Raw genomic sequence first — 18,482 nt, forward strand, 5'->3', positions numbered from 1 at the left:
AGAAGGGAAATTATCAATAACTTTAATTACTAAAATGAATGTTTATACCATATTTTTAAAATAAAACCATGCCACAATATATTGGAAAAATTATGAATTATATTTGATTCAGTATATTTGTTCAAATAATAATCTGTATTATAAAAACATAGAGTATCTTACTCCGTTTGTTGTCAATTCTCTTGCTCCTTCTCTGATTAGCTTCTGCATACTCGTTCAGAATGATTTCTTGCCATATGATGGCTTCTAGATCCTGCTTGTCTTCAGAAGCAGATTTCTGAATTTTACTAACAGGAGATTTGCTTAGAATCAACAAAAATATTCTTCATATAAATCAATGTTTACAGTAGAGCTAAGAATATGAATACATTTGATTTCAAAAGGAACTCTGTAATAGCAGGCTAACTTAGGTAGTACTGAATAAGGAGTAAATCAGGAGAGAAACTAACTCCCAGATCTTTAAATAAAGAGTAAAAATCTTTCTCTTTGATCATTTACAGTCATTCAAATGACAAATGAGTACTCCACATGCATTGTATCTATTATATTAATATATATAAAATAATTTAAGAATTATTATGCGTAAAGTTCTCATATCTAAAATGCTTAGCTTCATTTCTTTTTATACTGCCACTGTGAGCCATTCTTGCTGTTTCTTCTAGAATTTGGTGATGAGAGGAAACAATCTCTGTACTTTCCTGAGGTCATCTCACTTACCTTGATGCTGTTTGGGCTGTTTCTGCACATGCTGCAGGCTCCACTGAATATGAATGTCCCTCACCAGTTTGCTTTTCAGTAAAGGCGGCACCCAAGCAATCTGACATTACTTCTTCCTCTCTCTGCTGACCACCCACAGGCTGTGACAAAAAAAGAAACATTAGAAGCAACTGGTAGACATGAAGTTAAAACAAAGGCCATATATAAAAGAGCTCCAAGAACACTCTTTTTTAAATTGTATGCCTACAGAGAATTGAGGGATTGCTTCAGTGACTAACTGGAATTCTACAGGTATGAAAGACAGAGGCTGCCACAGGAGAGGCAATCCTGAAGTAGTATGCCATGCAATGTGTTCCTGGCAGAATTAACCAAGAGAATTAGGCTACTCAGAGTCACAACTTCAAATATAAATCTAGGCTGGATGACAGCAAACAAAAGTTGTTCTATCTGAAAGTTATTTGATTGGACATTTGAAATGACAACAGATTAATTTCAGTTTCCTATGGACATGAGCTCCCATCCTAAAAAATAAGATGATGCTTGAGACGTCTTAAGATAGCCCATACTATCTCACTGCTGCAGAAGCCTAAAAAATTTACATAGAGTGAGATCCCTGTTTCACCTGAAGTTCAGTAACTCCCAGCTGAGCAGCTGTTTCTAAAGATATACCATCCCTGAGCTACAGCCACTACAGCTGAGATTCACTTCACTTACCTTCAACCTTCTAAAAGCCAGGCATGTAGATGACACTAGGCATCCTCATTACCCCACCACTTGTAAAGAAGAAGAGCTACTCCGAGATGATAGAGATCCACCTCATTCCAAGTTGTGCAAAGGAGAATCTAAATGATTCATATATACCAGAGATTTAAGTCTAATCCCACCCTAAAGACAGGTCACCACATGGTAGTTAATTGGAGTTGCTTCAGTTCATTCACTGTTTTAGCTATATGACTGGGACATGCTGCCATGTATCACTCAAGCTCCTGAAACCTGGGTTTAATTAGTTTATTACATACTTGAGTAATGCTGAAAGCTTTCAGGACACACCCTCAGCGCACACGCATAGAAATTCTTTCACAATGATGTGGGAGAACTGGTTAGTCCTTTTTTGTGATACAAACACAAATGGAGAATGCACTGATTTATTTTTTTAATTGTCATATTTAGCAGAGACGTTACTAAAGAGGGGAACTGCCTTCTTAGAAGTGGTCCCTCTGAGTCAAGAGATAATGCACGTTAACATGGGATGTGGGGTCGTTTAGCCTGAGGAAAAGGATTCTCAGGGGCACCTTTAATGCTCTCTACAACTACCTGAAAAGAGTTTGTAGTGAGGTGAGGGCTGGTCTCTTCTTCCTGGTAAAAAGCAATAGGACAAGGGGAAGTGGCCTGTACTTGTGCCAAAGAAGGCTTAGATTGAATATGAGGAAAACTTTTTTCACTGGAATTGTGGCTAGGCGCTGGAACAGGCTGACTAGGGAAGTGGTGGAATCACCATCCCTGGAAATGTTCAAAAGACAGGTGGATGTAGCACCTGGGGACATGGCTTAGTGGTAAACACAGTGGTTCATGGCTGGACAATTGGACTTGATGATCCCAAAGGTCTTTCCCAGCATTAATGGCTGTATGGCAGCTGTGGAAATTCAAATATATTTTAGAAAACCATCATAGTTGTACTTTCCATTGATCCACATCTGCAATTGGGAGCAGGGTTAGAGGAGGAGAAGAAAACATTTCAAAGCAAAAGAAAACCCACACTTGCTTTATAAGAGACCATATACTAAAATAACTGGCATGTCCAGCATCCTGATTGCATCTACAAGTCAGTGCACACTGTCCTCTTTTGGATACTTATTTCAACAGAAAAATACTCCGAAGAAAGAAGGGTGAGAAAAAACCATGGTAAGCAGTATACTGTTACAATTCAACGGTCACTAACAAATTAACTGGTTTTTTTTTTCTCAGTAATTTGCCTCTTTACCTTCTGCCTTTAAGAACACCAGATAAAGGCACAAAGAAAAGATAAGGTTGATTGGTGTTTGACAAGAGGGTAGAGATCTCCATTTTCACAAGACTCTGCCTCTCAATTTTAACCGTAATTTTGAGTAAATCTATACATTAATCTTCACACAGCTGTGCTGCAAGTTTCAGAAATCGATACATCACTGAAAGAGCTTTGTAAAGTGCTATGGTTCTGAGACAATTGGCCTACACACCTTTCAGCACCTTGAAATTAGCCATTTTTGCAGGACATTTAATGCGCCACATTTACGTGCTGATATAGTCAGTTAATACTACTAGGAAAAGACAAAATTAACCCATAGTTTTTGGATGCTTTATGCCATTGTGGGCTGTGTAACTACCTTAAATAGCCAGCTTTACATGCCTGATCATTGATTAGCAGCTCCAGATTATTTGAATACAATACAGAGCATAGAATCATGCTGCAGCTTTACAAGAGATGCTTAATATAGTTTGCAGCGTAAATCTATGTCTCCTATCTGTCCTTCTCTTTCCCTGATTATAATCTAAACAGGAAGAAACTATGGCTTTCCTTTCATGCTCCTCTCCATATTTTTGCATTGGGACGTTACAGAACACCTTCACAGCACAAGAAGCAACAGGAAAGATCATATGCCCTATTCGTACATACTGGTTTCTTCAGGGAAAGACAGGAACATAAACACATACGTAAGTTTTTTCACTATGCCTCGCATAGGCAGAACTAAATACAATAAGTAACATTTCTAAATACATGTGTAAAAAATCCCCACAGAATAATCTTCCTAGTCTATAGGAAAGACATAGCTGTGATCTATTTTGTAATGCTTGCAAAGCATTTGCATTTACAGCAGTGAGAACTATGACTAAAGAAAACAGCACACTATTGCCTGTATCATAAACAGAACAGGATGCAGTAGGAACCTGGAGATGGAATTGGCTAGTATATACCAGTATGCTACAATTAAATAACAGAATGGTGTTTTGGAGAGAGACACAGAAGATGCACAGGTGGTCTAGGAGTTTCTGAAAAACCCAGGCTGATTCTAGGTTTCCACATCAGTCAATAAATTAACTTCACTAGGATTTCCCATCCCAGCAAGCATAGCTGTTTTCATAACATGAATACATCCAAACAGGAAATACAGTACTGGACTTTTAAAACAAAAACAACTGAAATTACTTAAACATGCAAATTACTGATGCTAGTTTGTTCTTTACTAAGATTCCAATTTTCAAATAATTTGGCTGCTTCATATAATATTTTATGATAAACATAAAATTTCAAATATGATTTAAACTGTGGTTATACTTGCTCATTTGTTGTGCTCTGCAAGTTAGATCCTGTGAAGGCATTTATTTCTTCCACCTGAATTGCTGCAAGTCGAGGCTCCATCACATTTGTTATTTGAGTACAGTCATCATCTACCTGCAGAACACTGGTTTCTGAATTTAGCTGCTCTTCCTTGGCATTGAGCTGTCTCTCATTTGGCACCAGAGGAATGGCAGGTTGTACCACTGATCCTGACAAGGCATTCAGAGGCACCACAAGCTCTACTGGCAGGGCATCATTGCTCTCAGCTGCTGATGGATCGACGGAACAGGCATGACCCTGACACTCTAACTTGTCAGGCAATGGGCTTTTAACTTTAAGACTCTCAGAATCACTAGGGTATCTCAACAAATCACTGATGTCAACTTCACTAGTCTCTATATTCAGTTCAGTGAATACATCCATGAAAATCTTCCCTAGGGATGACAGTGAAAGATCTGTATCACTATTAAAGGAATGCTCTTTTACTGTGTTATCTGTGTCAATAATGGTCATGCAGGTGCTGTGGCAATTATCTAAAACATGTCGAATTGTATCTTCTGGTGTCTGTTCCTCTTGAACTGTTATTATGTCTTCCACAGGATCATGCAGACAGAGGCTTATTTCTGGACAGCAATCTTCATTACTTAATTTTCGTGATATCTAAAAATTAAATTTAAAAAGTTTACCAAAAAGAATGGAGCAACTCTTACTAAAAAGCATTTAACTAAAATTCACTTTAGAAGTCATCTCTCTTTCTTTATACATGTGTATATTTTATTATGAACTTTTGCAAAACCTAGAAGACTCAAAGCCTTCCTTCCTACAATATACTAACAAAGTTAGACCGAGAGTTCAGTTTCAAAAGTTTCAACTTCAGCTGTTGACTTCTATAGCAGCGAAAATCTAGGGCAGAAGAGACTACATCTGTTTTAGTCAAAGATATCATGTCATTACCAATGGCAACAGCAAATAACATGAGGGTGTTATAAGGCTTTAAAAGAAAATCACCCAAAATTTCTGTCACACAGAAATAATGAAAGCAAACATATTCACAATAACTTTTTGATTATATGTTTATGTGGATCCAATGCAGATATGGAGGATTTGTGTCTCACAAACTTCAGTTCAAAACCTTAGGATTTTGAGAAGTTTGTATGGTGTGGTTTTCACACTGAGTACAGAAAACAAAATCATAACTGTTCTTGGAAAATTAGTACTGCTGTTTTTTCTAATCACTTTGAGCTACATTCAACAGAAGCACCCATGACTTACATGAAGAAACTGCTTTTCTAATTTTTCCCCACCCTTGTCTTAAATGCTCCGCAGAAAAAAAATATGATGCCTCCAAAGACCTAAATCATATTTTTTTCTATATAACATTTCCAAATAATAGTGCTTGTACTTAGTAATACTGGATCTAAGAAAATCTCCTTCAATGCATTTTTGGAGTCTTGCTGCCAGCAAGTGGCAATACCAGGCAACGCAAGAAACCTTTAACCACTGGTGACATGATTTAGATAAAGCTCACACACATTAAAGCAGTAAGGGTAGAAATCTGACTGCATACACCCAGGTTCAGTTTGCAAGCTAGTATAAATCCTTGTTTCTTTCTTGAAAAATAATTCCCCTGCCAGCTGTTTCCTATCTTTTACATGTTCATCAAATTGTTTCTAAGTACTGATTACTTCTTACTTTGCTTTATTGAGTTACATTTTATTTTTACACCACTCCTCTAATTCATCCTGAGTTTAGCGATAACTTTCTCTACTTGAAGAACTATGGGATAAGCAGCATGTATACGTATTTCAAATTTCCCAAGAAAAAGGCTCAATGCATGTGTTGAAGAGTGGGTGAAATTTTGCAAGATTCTAAAATCCCCAAAATCAACTGAAATTCAACCCTTAAATGTGACATGTTCAGAAAACTCCAGGTGGGGTCCCACAAGAGCAGAATAGAGAGTCCACCAGGATTCCAAAGTCTTTCTCTGGCAGAGCTATTTTCCTGACAGCTAGTCCCCAGCTGTACTGGTGCCTGAGGTTATTTCTCCCCAGATGCAGAACTTCTTGCACTTCCCCTTGACAAATTCAATGAGATTCCTCTCCTCCCAGTTTTCCCATCTTTTCAGGTCCCTATGAATGACAACACAACTGTCTGGTCTATCAGTCATTTCTCTCAGTACCATCTGTGAACTTGCTGAGGATACTGTGTACTCCACTTTCCAGGCCACTAATGAAGACACTGAGCAGTACTGGCCCCACTATTGACAGACAAACCACAACAGAAATCAGTGCTGCTACATCATCAAAACCAAGAAAACTCAGCAAGACTAATTGTGAGGTGTCAGAATTCTATGCACAGATGGTAATTTATAGATTTTGTATTCTCAGGGATGCACAAAATCAAACTATTCAATGACTCACTGCTGGTTGTCAAGGTGTCTGTCCTGACCTTGCTTCAAATCAATACACGGAAGCCTGTGATGGTCATTGGTTCATCTCACTAAAGATCCTTCTGCAGGACTCAGACCTTGCTTAGGGCCAACATCAGCCAATATCCAAAAAGTAAAATCCACTGTAGTGATTATTTCCAGCCTTCTTACTCCAGGCTCCTAAAATATCTTCTCTGGAGATACTCCCAATGCATTCAATCTGCCTGTTCTTCAGAGGTTATTAATAATAGGCAATTTCTGTTTCAAGGCATTTAGAGTTCGTTCTATGGGACTAACCTTGTACAATGAGAATGTTCCATTTAATAAATTTATAGTTTTATATTAATAGCTGTATATTTCCAGAAAAGAATATTCTTAGAGATTTCATTTCCCCCCCTTTGTTCTGAGATAGAATATGTTACCCTGTCATCACTCATACTTGCTGGAAGACATGAGCAATAAGGACAACAGAAAAGAACAGCACTTTACTCTGATAAGGACAGAAGAATAGAAGAGCACAGTCTTGGAGCACTAGATTAAGAATGTAACTTGGGCAAACAGAAACCATACAAAACACAAACAGGATGTTAGCTCAGTTCTGCAAGCCTGATGAAGCAGAAGTTATGTAAAACAATGATACTGTCCCTACTCAAAAGTAGGGGGTCAAGGAACAGGCACCTAAAAAGGACACTGAAAACACCCAAAGAAGATGCCAAAGAACCATACAAAGACTTCTGATAAGGGGTGCAACTATGTAGATGAAGTAATAGATGTACATCAAGTAAGGGGAGATAGCTAATGAATGCGGGATTGGTATGTATGATAAAGCCTGTTCACTCGACGCTCAGGGCTCTCAATGGAGTGAAGGATCCTCCAAGTGACCACTGCTGCAGTAAAGAATGACTGCTCTCAAATACTCACAACTGTGTTAGGAAGTTACTATCTGGCCAATTTTGGTATCAATACTGGTCTCAAATCTGCCTTTGGTGAATTCTACCAAGAACTGCTTTTCCCCTGACATAAACATCAAAAAGGATCCTTCAAAAATGCCAAGTAAAACTGATTTATATAGAACCCTAACTTTTTATTTGTAGGTACAAATCAATGCAACTAGATGACACAGTCATAATGATAGGACATCTGCATTAAACAGTCTTTCACAGCAGAAAGTCTGCTAACTACCTATTTCTGACCATACGTAAGATTCTCCCAAACAAAAGGACAGTTACAGATAACCTCTTCCTGCTCAGAGATCATCCAAATGCACTGCCTGTCTCATAGCTTTCATCGGTGGGGAACATTTTAAGCTACTAAGTGTCTTCATTACTTTAGCTTAAGTAACAGCCCTTATGGACTCTGTCTCATGATGATGTCCTTCCCACCTCACTTTCATTGCCATGCTTCTACCCTTGTGTACTGCAAGCTTAGCAACTACAGTTCTTACCAAAAAACAGAAAATAAAGCTTAGCTTTAAAGTTGCTTTCAATGTGCTCAGAGTCAGTGTAAATAGCTATGTGCTTGCTTACCTCTTCTTCTGAATCCTTTTGAAATCCATTCAATTTGATATCTAAATTTAGGAGAACAGAAAAATATTTCAGTTTTACTTTCCACTTCTGAAAGTTCTTATCATCTCTTAAAAAATGGCATAATTTCCTAATTGAGGCTTAAGTTTCAAACCTTAAAAATTACTATAGTCATGTTCCCCTAATGGGAAGTAACAATAAAATCTCTAGTTAGGCTCTGTTAGTCACCAAATAATATGCCAGAGCTATTTTGTCACATTTCTTCACCGTAATTTAGAGTCCTGTGTTTCCAAAGACTATCAGCAGATGGAAGTGCCACCCATTTCACATGACAAGACCTAGCCTCTGCCCTCTCTAATTACAGTGCAGTTAGACAATACTGCTAAAACAATCCAATACCTTACTGCCTCTGGATAGCCATGATCCCAAACCCCCTGAACTCATCACCTTGTTTCAACATTCATGTTACTCCCTGGCAATTTCCTAATCAGAAATAAAGTGAATGTTCTTCTGTTGGATTACCAAAAATAAACTCAAGTGGAAGACAGCAAAACAGATGGGTTAGTTCTGCACTTTTGGGAACACTGAGGAATGGAAGGACAACTTAAGTAGCAGTACCTGCCATACGGACCTGAGGAACAGTAGCATTTTGTTTCTCTTTTCTTACAGATGCCTTTGATTCTTGGGTATGTTAGAAAGAAGCAAGTAGGAACCCTCCAAGACCTTTTTACCTTACACATCTTTAAGGTATTTAAGCAACATGTGGCCTGTAACCCTTGTCAGAAAACTCCACAGCAATGAAATAACTTTAAATTTGATACATACTACTGGCTTGAGAATAGTTATTTCTTCCAACAATCCTAACACAATACTTACAAAAACAGAACTTGCAGTCCATGACTATAAAAACTGAACAACTGTTGCAAAAAACATGTATAGTCAGATTCTGCATAAACTTAAATGGATACTCACCTTCAGCTTATCAAATTACTTTCTCAAATGATTTTGCCTCAGCTGGAGCAATTCCTAGTTTTGTACAAATACAACGTACCTACAGAATCATTTTGCTGTTCCTCTGCTGCAGAATTTAATGAAAAATGAGGTGTAGGTGATGAATGGTTTATCCAATCCCTAGGATTAAATAATACAATAAAAAAACTCTTAAAGAATTGCAATCTGCTCATTTTAGGAACATTTTTACAGTACTTTGAATTGGCTGCTATCTGTGGAAACAGCTGCAGTTATTTTAGAGGTATACTTTTCTTTGCAAGGACATGTAATAAATAAGACTTCTGGATTTCCTATGTGGAGATAGCAATGTTTACACATTTGTTCTCTAAGTGAAAAAATGGCCTTTTCTATTCTTTATTACTTCTTTCTATATTTCTGTTATAAATCTACCTTCTACTGAAAACTTTCCATAGTTTCCAGGAACAAAAAGCCTAATATTATTTTATTACAAGTTTTTTTCATTTAATGGTTTTCCCCAAGTTCTGTTATTCTTGTTGGTTATGTTCTTAAACCATTTAAGGTAGGACCATCAACAAAAATAAATCCAAGTACCGCTTTGTCCATACTGGACACTGAACTACTACCAACATAAATACAGATCCTTCACTAAGCTAACAAGAAAACTGTTCCTCAATAGAACACTGGGAATAAAATAACATACAAATGGAAGTATAACAGGATTATTTAATTACATTATGCCTGACTGGAATTCCTATGTGATGTACTATACTCACTTCAGTAGGGATTGAGACTGGTCAGATGTGTATGCCCCTTGTAGTACCTGAAAGAAGAAAAAACGTAATTAGTTAGTAAGTACTTAATTGTTTATTTTCTCAGTTTAATTGCAGGCTTATCTTCTTCCTTCTGTAATTTAGTTGGGAAGCGGAATTCTTAGATCCAATTATTACATACATTGCTACTAAGAAACAAAAGCATTCCACTTAAACTTTTTTTACTTGTACTATTTGACAAAAATGTTGAAAAATAAATCAAGACTATAGAATAAAACATTCACCCACAAAGAAAACAAACTGTTGCAACAAAGATACAATTGCTCCAAACTTAAGATGTTTTATACACCAAAGGACCAAAACACAAGGTTTTTAATTTCAACTCACAGTTTCAATCTTTCTTTGATAACCTTTTTTTCATTAAATAAGACAGGGTGCTGTTCCAAAGACTGTGATGTTTAGTTTACTGCTCTCAATATCCCTATAAATTCCATATTTAAGGAACTTCAAGACTTGCATATCAGCCAATTCTGACTGGCAGGACTACCACAAACCAACACAGGAAAGAGCAGGTGGGTACGGAGAGCATTGATGTCACAGCAGGAGCCAAATTCCAACTCCTTATTACAAAGACCTCAGACCTGTTTTTCGTACCTTTACCAATAATGCAGAGATCTCCCTCAGTATGGAAAAAAAAGCCTTTATACAAAGTCTAAGGCAAACTAGGAATGATTAAGATAGTCAAGTGAACTGCAGAATGGTTCTTGCACCATTTAGCTAAGACTGAGTATTACTAGTGGACTATGCACACACTGGCTGCAATTTTAAAATTAATCACTGACTTACAGAGGACAACATTAACAGCACTAGACGACTGTAAGAACACCTTGGAGTGGACACTATGTGACAATTTCTCTGGCTTACACTAGGTACTAGCCACACAGCAAGAAACAACACCTTAACAATTCCTTTAAGAGCAGGACATAGGACTGCTAAAAGGCTCCCTGGAACAGAACAGATTCTTTAGTTTGCGCAACAATTATTGACTGATGTAATTCCAAAACATGGCAATGAGACAGTTCACAGAAAGTTATTTATTTGCTTACACAGACCCTTCAGGCGAGTCAGCCTGAATATTTATACAGAACATTATCCAGAGATCAAGCAAGGTCAGGACAACACCAGAGCAGCCACTAAACCTCTCTAACTGGCAAACATTGCTCAGAGAGGTGCTTTAAAACATCAGCAAACTACCTCTACAACTCAGATGAAGACACTGTTTTGTCTGCTAAAAAAATAGGTTCTAAGCGAAATCAGTGTATTGGTCACTGGCTGAGAGATCTTCTCAAACCATATACATTACACAAGCTGTATTTCTGGCCACTGACTGATAACTGGGAACAGTCTTTCATCCTGCCCTCATTTTTAGTGAAGAAATTCCTGCAAAATCTCAGTATTTTTTCTCACTTGAGCACTTATTTATATATGAGGGGATTCTGGATGTTTTCCAAAAAAAAGACTAACGCTTAAAAGCTGTTAGGTGTTACCTAACAACTTTTGGTGCACTTCACCAAACACTGTAAGAAAAGAAAATATAAAAAAGGGGAAAGCATAAACTTAAAATTATTACATCTGTCTGAACAAGCTGTAGAATACCATGTTAACAGATAATGAAAATGACTTGTTGAAAAGAACCTGGATCCTACAAAATCTGTATATATGTCCACTGCATCTCTGGTAGATGAAAATTCTTAATTACAATTTTTACATGATGGAATCAAAGACAGGACTGCATATCATAAGTCTCCCACAATCCATCTGAAGTACAAAGAAAGCTAAGACTCTCTGGAACAACTGGAACAGATGTTACTTTTCCTAAAAACATTCACAGCCATTTACTCTGCACGAACCTCATATCAAATCACATCCTATGATCATACATGCTGTATTCATACATGATAATTTCTGAGAACAAACTAGAAGGAAAGCTTCTATAATAGCACATTCCATGTTGGCTCTTGAAGTGGTTGAAGAGCCAGCCACATTGGTGCTATGTACAAATGTGGGGATCAAAGACAACAGGCCAAGACCACTCCTTACAGTATTCGGTAAAAACTTAAAAATTTAAACTGTTCCCAAGGTGTGCATGACCAAGCTGCTAGTGTCTTGCTATACAGGTTTCACCAAAACAAAAAATACTAAGAATTACCCAAACTATTTGGTGAAAAAGTCTAGGTTTCTTTGCTTTTCTGACTTTTTCTTTAGTGGACTGGGCATTTGTCCTTGGACTTGGGAATAGCTAATCTGGTGAGAACCAGGAAGCCAAAGGCCAGGGTTAAGAAGCAGCTAGTCAGATCATCTCCCAGAGGGGAAAGGGAAAGAGCAAATGTGCACTTCTCTCATTCCCTTCATCCTGAGAAAATCATGACAAACTTCAGTCAAGACAATCCTCAGACAACCAAGGAGAAAAATAAAGTTATGGAGAAAAATTTCTGAAGTAACAGCATCTTTTGGATTTTGTTCACTGTTTCTCACACTGTCAGTTGAGACAAATTTATTTTCAATTCTAGAATGAGCTGTAAAACATTCACTACAGTAAAAAGCATGTCTTTTTTCAATGTACCTTTGGTCATCTAGAAGCAGTCTAGCTCTTTTTAGAAAAACTCTCTTTTACTGGAATAAGGATACAGAGACTATAGGCTTTGGACTGGTGAATCCAGCTAAAGACAGTGTAACAGCCACAGTTAAAAGCAGAGAACCTGTTTGTCTCTAATTGTTTCATGACCCTGCCATATGCAGGTGGAAAACTAATTGCTCAGCTGAATAGAAGATTATGGGCTAGCTACCAACAATGGTAAATACATTAAAAGGTAGGCTAATTAGCAGATTAGGGAATGCAGAATTATCCATAGAGTAAAATAATTACCCCATCATCATATAAGCAGGCATTTTACTGTGCATTTTGGATTGTTATCTCTTTCCTTTTGAAAGAAGCAATTGATCAATCATTGGACCACAGCTAATCTCCTATTGAGTAACCCAGGGTGTATTCTAGCACAGTCAACCCAGATGATTACCCTTCAGCTCCTGAAAGGAATATATTAAAAAGTCTGTGCTCCACAACTTCATCTTCATCCCGGGTGTGTTCCCCAAATTTAAAAGGTTCTAATCTTATGAAATACCAGAGAAGACACTTTGATACATTCCTGCAGACTCTGTGCTACATAGGTGACAAGATGAAGTTCAATTCACCTGTAAGCCACCAGACCTCCTCAAGGGGATGCCCAGCGGGTTTATCAATAATTAATCATTAAATATACTTAGAGAAGACATTACCATTGGTGGACTTACTGGGTTTGTCTGTTCTGCCTTATGATAATATGTGTGGTCACCAAATTTCTGTATAAAACAGATTTCTGGAGAAAAAGTTCCTAGGGAAAAAAAAAAATCCTTAGTAATTAAAATTTTGATTGTTTTAATATCTGAGTTATTTTCCATGATTCCGTAACTTTTTTACATAACTCAGTAACTGAGCTACATGCATCAAAACTTCTGCTATGCAATGGATTTGACTGGCTACATAGTCTATTACACTAGATTTTGAATCTACATGAATGAAATAGAAATTAATAAAACAAGCCAGCAGTGGAAATTTATTTCACTTAGTGTTCCAGGACCATCCCTGATTTTTCATTGGAGATTACGTCTTTCCTATTATTTTTTAAACTAATAACTGCAATTTTGGTAACCTGCCTGATCCATATCACTAAAATATACTTATACTCCTAGATGGCATCATTTCTTTAATGACCATACAAATGAAGATCTTCTCTCAAAAAAGTTTAAAAAGAGAAAAACCCATAAGTTTGGATCCTATGCTTGAAAACTAAGATGTGGTTACTGACACTAATAAAACACTAATCAAATTAATATTTATACTGTGTATCTCATCACCAAATTACTACTATACAAGTACGCACAAAACTGTGAATCATGAAATTCTAATTAAAACTTCCTAAATATAACATGAGGCAGGCAGAATGCTAAAAATATCACAATCTATTACAGTTGCAGAGACATATCTCCCCACTCAATTGTCAGGCAAATACTCACTCCACAAATCGAACACAGCCAAACAGACATGCCCTATGTATCTTGAACGTTGCAAGGATTTAGTTCCAGTGGACAACCACAGGGAAGTTCAAAATGAGATGATGCTACCCTCCTCACTTAAGATTATTGAGTGACTATAGAAGGTTCAGCATTAGGAAATCACAGCCACTGGAGTTTTTGCAGATTTCAATGGGCTGAAGGTAAGATTTGTATTAACTCAGGGCAGGTTGATAAAAAATTATGGCTCACTCAGATCTTCAAACTGGCAAAAAGAGGAACACAACCAAATCTGGAAGAACACCATGTGTCACTTAAAGTATTCCCAGCCTGAAATATCACTGAAATAAAACCTATAGGATGCAAGTCAAATGGAACATATAAAAATGCCAAGGAAGTAAGATGAAACTATTATGTAACTAAAACATGCTTGCTCATGTAGCCTGCTCTACGGGAGTTACTACAGAATATTTTAAGATCTTAAATGAGTGTGCATTCATTCATGCTGAAAGTATTTAATGATACACTACACAAAATGCACTGAAATATCCCTACTCAAACTTTTTATGTTAAAGAGAATGGATATACTAACAATATTACTGGGGTTTAAAAATACCATAAGCAGCTAGATCTACATACATACATACATCATACAACTGTTATGCATATACAATCAATTTATTTTATTCTGCACAAACACATACACAAAAATGCATACATGTAAATAAAAGCGATATCCCTATATATAGCTCTAACATTTCTCAAACCAGGGATTCTCAGTCACAGTGCACAGGAAGAACAGAGAGACCTCAAGAGCAAACCTGATCAAATATTAAAAATATGCTGAAGAATCTTTTAAAATATGAGCTACAGTTAGGAATATAATCAAAGAGCGCACAGTTCTAAATATGAACTTCCTGCAACACCCAAGTTTAAACATGGACTCAAGCAAAATCCAAAGCAACAGTTTAAGGAAAAAAAACCAACACAGACTGAAAAAAGAATCCGTCCTACCTTTATTGATACTCATGTCAGTTGTTAAAGCAATATCCTTGTTAAGAAAAGCCAACCTTTGCAAAATAAATAAAACAAAAGGTCGTTAAGGATCTTCCAGCATTACAGTCCTATAAACTCAAAGGGCATCTTGGAGCACCCATCCCAGCCTCTGCTGTCGGGGCACGCCTAGAAGAACTCCGACACAAACAGTAAAAAAACCCCAAACTCAAGGCATGTAATGTGATTTTCTGCATAGAAAATCATAACTAGGGAGGCACCTCGCTGCTTTAAGTATTTCCAAAAACTACCGTGCCACAAAGCCATCATAAAGGTCTTGCCATATCTTAAAGGATACAAGAGACAGGGTCATGAAAATGACATCAAGGCAAAGTTGCAGGGAAATACAATGCGCACGAACTGTATTTAATAGTGTTTATTTTCTCCGAGTTGTTTTCTGGGACATTTCACTTCTTCTGACTAAAATGTTAGTAAAATGGTCCAGCGACATAAGCCCCGAGGCACACAAGGTGTGTGAAAAGAGATAGAGCTATTTGCTGAGGTAAGAAATGCTGGGTCCAGGAGCATATAAAACGGCTCTGAACAGAGCGGAGAAAACAAAAACCAAACCAAAACAAACAAAAAAGAAGGGATGGGAGGGGGGAAGAAAGAAAAAGAAAAAGAAAAAGAAAAAGAAAAAGAAAAAGAAAAAGAAAAAGAAAAAGAAAAAGAAAAAGAAAAAGAAAAAGAAAAAGAAAAAGAAAAACTCTCAGCTCGGGAGAGGTCCCCTCAGCCGCCGCACCCTCACACAGGCAGGTGGGCAGGTGCCGCTCCCAGCCACACCGCATTACCACCTCCTCCTACGGAACTCCTCTTCCTCCACATCGCTCTCCGGCACAGAGCCCTCCACGACAGTCTCGTCGCTGTCCGTGTCGTTGTCGCCGCCGCCCCCGCGGCGCTTCATGGTGGGGCCGCTCTGCTCCGCCGGCGCCTCCTTGGGCTGCCGCCCTCCCCCCTCAGCGGCGGCCGCCATCTTGTGACCAGGCCTCGCTGCCTCTCGGGTGGCACCAGAGCCAGAGCCAGAGAGTCCCAGCACACACCGTGCTGTGTGTGATCACTTCTCCGAGTGTGTGCGCTTCTGACGTTGAGATCTCAAGAGTCAGAAATTGTCATCTGCCCAGAGAGTTACAGAGAGTGAAAAGAGGGTTGTGAAACAGTGTCTTATCAGTGAAAAAGGCCAGACAGTCTCAAAGTGGGGACCTTGAAGGAAGGATAACTTGGGCTTTGATTGCATAGTCTGGGGTCTTAGAATCAGAGAATGTTAAGGGGTTGGAAGGGACCTTAAAATTCATCTAGGCTCAACCCCCTCTGCCATGGGCAGGGACACCTCCCACAAGAACAGGTTGCTCAGGGCCTTGTCCGGTCCGGCTTTGAACACAGCCAGCATCGGAGCATCCACAGCCTCCCTGGGCAATCTGTTCCAATATCTCACCACCCTCACAGGAACTCTTCCTAATATTTAACCTAAATTCCCCTTCAGCCAATGTGTACCCATTGCTCCTTGTCCTATTACTACAGGTCCTGACAAAAAGTTCCTGTTGAGTTGTTGGCTACTGCTGCGCCTCTTGTCACCTGGCTGGCGCCACAGGTGCGGTTTGTATGCAATGGATCGGTGCCAATTCACGGCCTCTTAAGTCTCACAGTGAGAGATTTTGACCAGTAACTCACGAACCACCATCTCAAGAAACCCACCTACTTGAGAACAGTGAGCATGCAGAAACATTAGCATGAGAAACAAGAGAATCATTCGATCTATTCAAGATAGAACACTAATTAATAAGAGAACTAAGTAACTTGTAACCAATTATCTGTGATTTATATGTTTGCTTATATATATATATATATATATATATATATATAGTGCAAATTTTCAAGGATTGGTGTGCTTTATTTGTGGAAAACTCCACCATGTACCCTGCACAGAATAAACAATGTCTCCTTTCTAAACTATGCTCTGTGTCTGTGTTTAGAGTCCCTTAACTGGCAACACTTCTCTGCCATGGTTAAGTAGCTTACTTCATTGCTATCAAGGAATGGTTCGTGTGCTCAGGAGCAGGAACAAGTTTGAGATAACCAAATTATTAGGTGATAGTGTTTTCAGCATTTGCAGTAGCACTCTTCAGTGGTCATCTGTCAGTGACAAACGTTTTCCTCAGGCAGAGCCACTCTGGCTCAGCTTCGCCTGCCATCTCCTGGGCATCTCCTGGGCAGCGCTGTCCCCAAGGCGACTCCAGCACACGGCCAGACTGGAGGCAGGCCACTGCCAGAGCTGCACATGCGAGAATTCCATGTTAGCACAGGTGGTGACATGTAGTTGTAGAGACTACAGACCCCAAATCACCGTAGTGACGCCTGCTCCCTGTGACCTTGGTAAATTAAAATTTTTTGTATCTGTCAAATCACGGCAAATACTGGTTTTTAATCAAAAAAGTGGAAAACAGAGCAGAAATACTAAAAGACATCTTAAATTATATGTGAATTACATATAATTGTTGAAACTGTATGAATTGCTGTTTTGCTTTGGTTTAGTCATATGCATATGCAGTTACAGCAACTGGTGCACGTATTAACACATATTAAAGAGTCCGGAAATCTCACTGCTAATACTTTACACTTTTCAGCTAATTAAGGTGAGATACTAAAAAAAAACACTAAAGAAGCTATCAGGGGAGATGGATATACAGCAGTAAATTATTAAGATTTACGAACATCATATCGAAGACAAGACTGAAAAGTGTATTTACAGGTTAAAAGAGCTGGCACGATTTCATCACTCACAACAACTACTTTGGGTGGAGTTCTTCGGAAAACTTTTCATCAGCACTTCCTGTTTTGAGGTTCACATTCATGTTTCACGGCACAGTGCCATGTGAAGCAACTAGAAATATTTCCAAGTGAGGTGGCACATGTAAGACGCAGTCTGGGAAAAGCCGGGGCGCGGATCATGCACCACAAAACCGCTGCAGGTATTAGTATTGCAGTTGAACATGCTCGGCCCCAGGAACACGGAACGGCCCCTGCCACCCTGCAGTGCTGTTTTACAGCCTCGTGACGCGTGCCCAGCCACACATTTGCTAAAGATGGAAGAGACCTCGGGAGACCATCTGAAGATCACCTAGTACAGATTACACACGAAAGCGTCCTGGCGGGTCTCTCAGAGCTTCCTATGCTTCGTGAATCAAAACCTGCACTTCTCCTGCCGAAAGCCATACATGTAAATATATTGCTTTGCCTTTGCCGTCCCCCCACCGCTTCCCCAGGGTGTCAGGGGCACCGCTGCTTCCCACAAGCAGGAGCTGGGAACGTCCACGCTTTTAATGCCTCGGCAAAGGGCAGTATCACCGGGCGGTATCGGACGCGCACAGGGGAGCTCGCCCTGGCCCCGGGTCTAGCCCGAGCCCCGGGTGCAGCCGTAGGTGCAGCCGTAGCCGTAGCCGTAGCCGTAGCCGTAGCCGTAGCCGTAGCCGTAGCCGTAGCCGTAGCCGTAGCCGTAGCCGTAGCCGTAGCCCCAGCCCCAACCCCAGCCCCAGCGCAGCGGCGGGGCGCGCCCTGAGCGGGCCCGGGAGGTGGCGGCAGCGCTCCCCAAGCCGCCC

The 18,482-nt window shown here is 39.2% G+C and overlaps 1 protein-coding gene across 1 annotated transcript in view; it reads right to left on the reverse strand.

Annotated features, from left to right (window-relative positions):
* ANKRD31 (ankyrin repeat domain 31) overlaps positions 1-18,367 on the reverse strand; it is a 64,991-nt gene extending 46,624 nt beyond the window's left edge. Inside the window, 10 exon segments of the mRNA XM_030968680.1 lie at positions 163-295; positions 606-686; positions 726-857; positions 4,031-4,693; positions 7,988-8,028; positions 9,036-9,115; positions 9,730-9,776; positions 13,078-13,157; positions 14,851-14,906; positions 17,668-18,367. Of these exon segments, the coding sequence (XP_030824540.1) occupies positions 163-295; positions 606-686; positions 726-857; positions 4,031-4,693; positions 7,988-8,028; positions 9,036-9,115; positions 9,730-9,776; positions 13,078-13,157; positions 14,851-14,866 (1,273 nt within the window). The 5' untranslated portion in view covers positions 14,867-14,906; positions 17,668-18,367.
* Positions 18,368-18,482: the final 115 nt, after the last annotated feature.

Source organism: Camarhynchus parvulus, chromosome Z (genome assembly GCF_901933205.1).
Source record: "Camarhynchus parvulus chromosome Z, STF_HiC, whole genome shotgun sequence".
NCBI classification, from domain to species: Eukaryota; Metazoa; Chordata; class Aves; order Passeriformes; family Thraupidae; genus Camarhynchus; species Camarhynchus parvulus.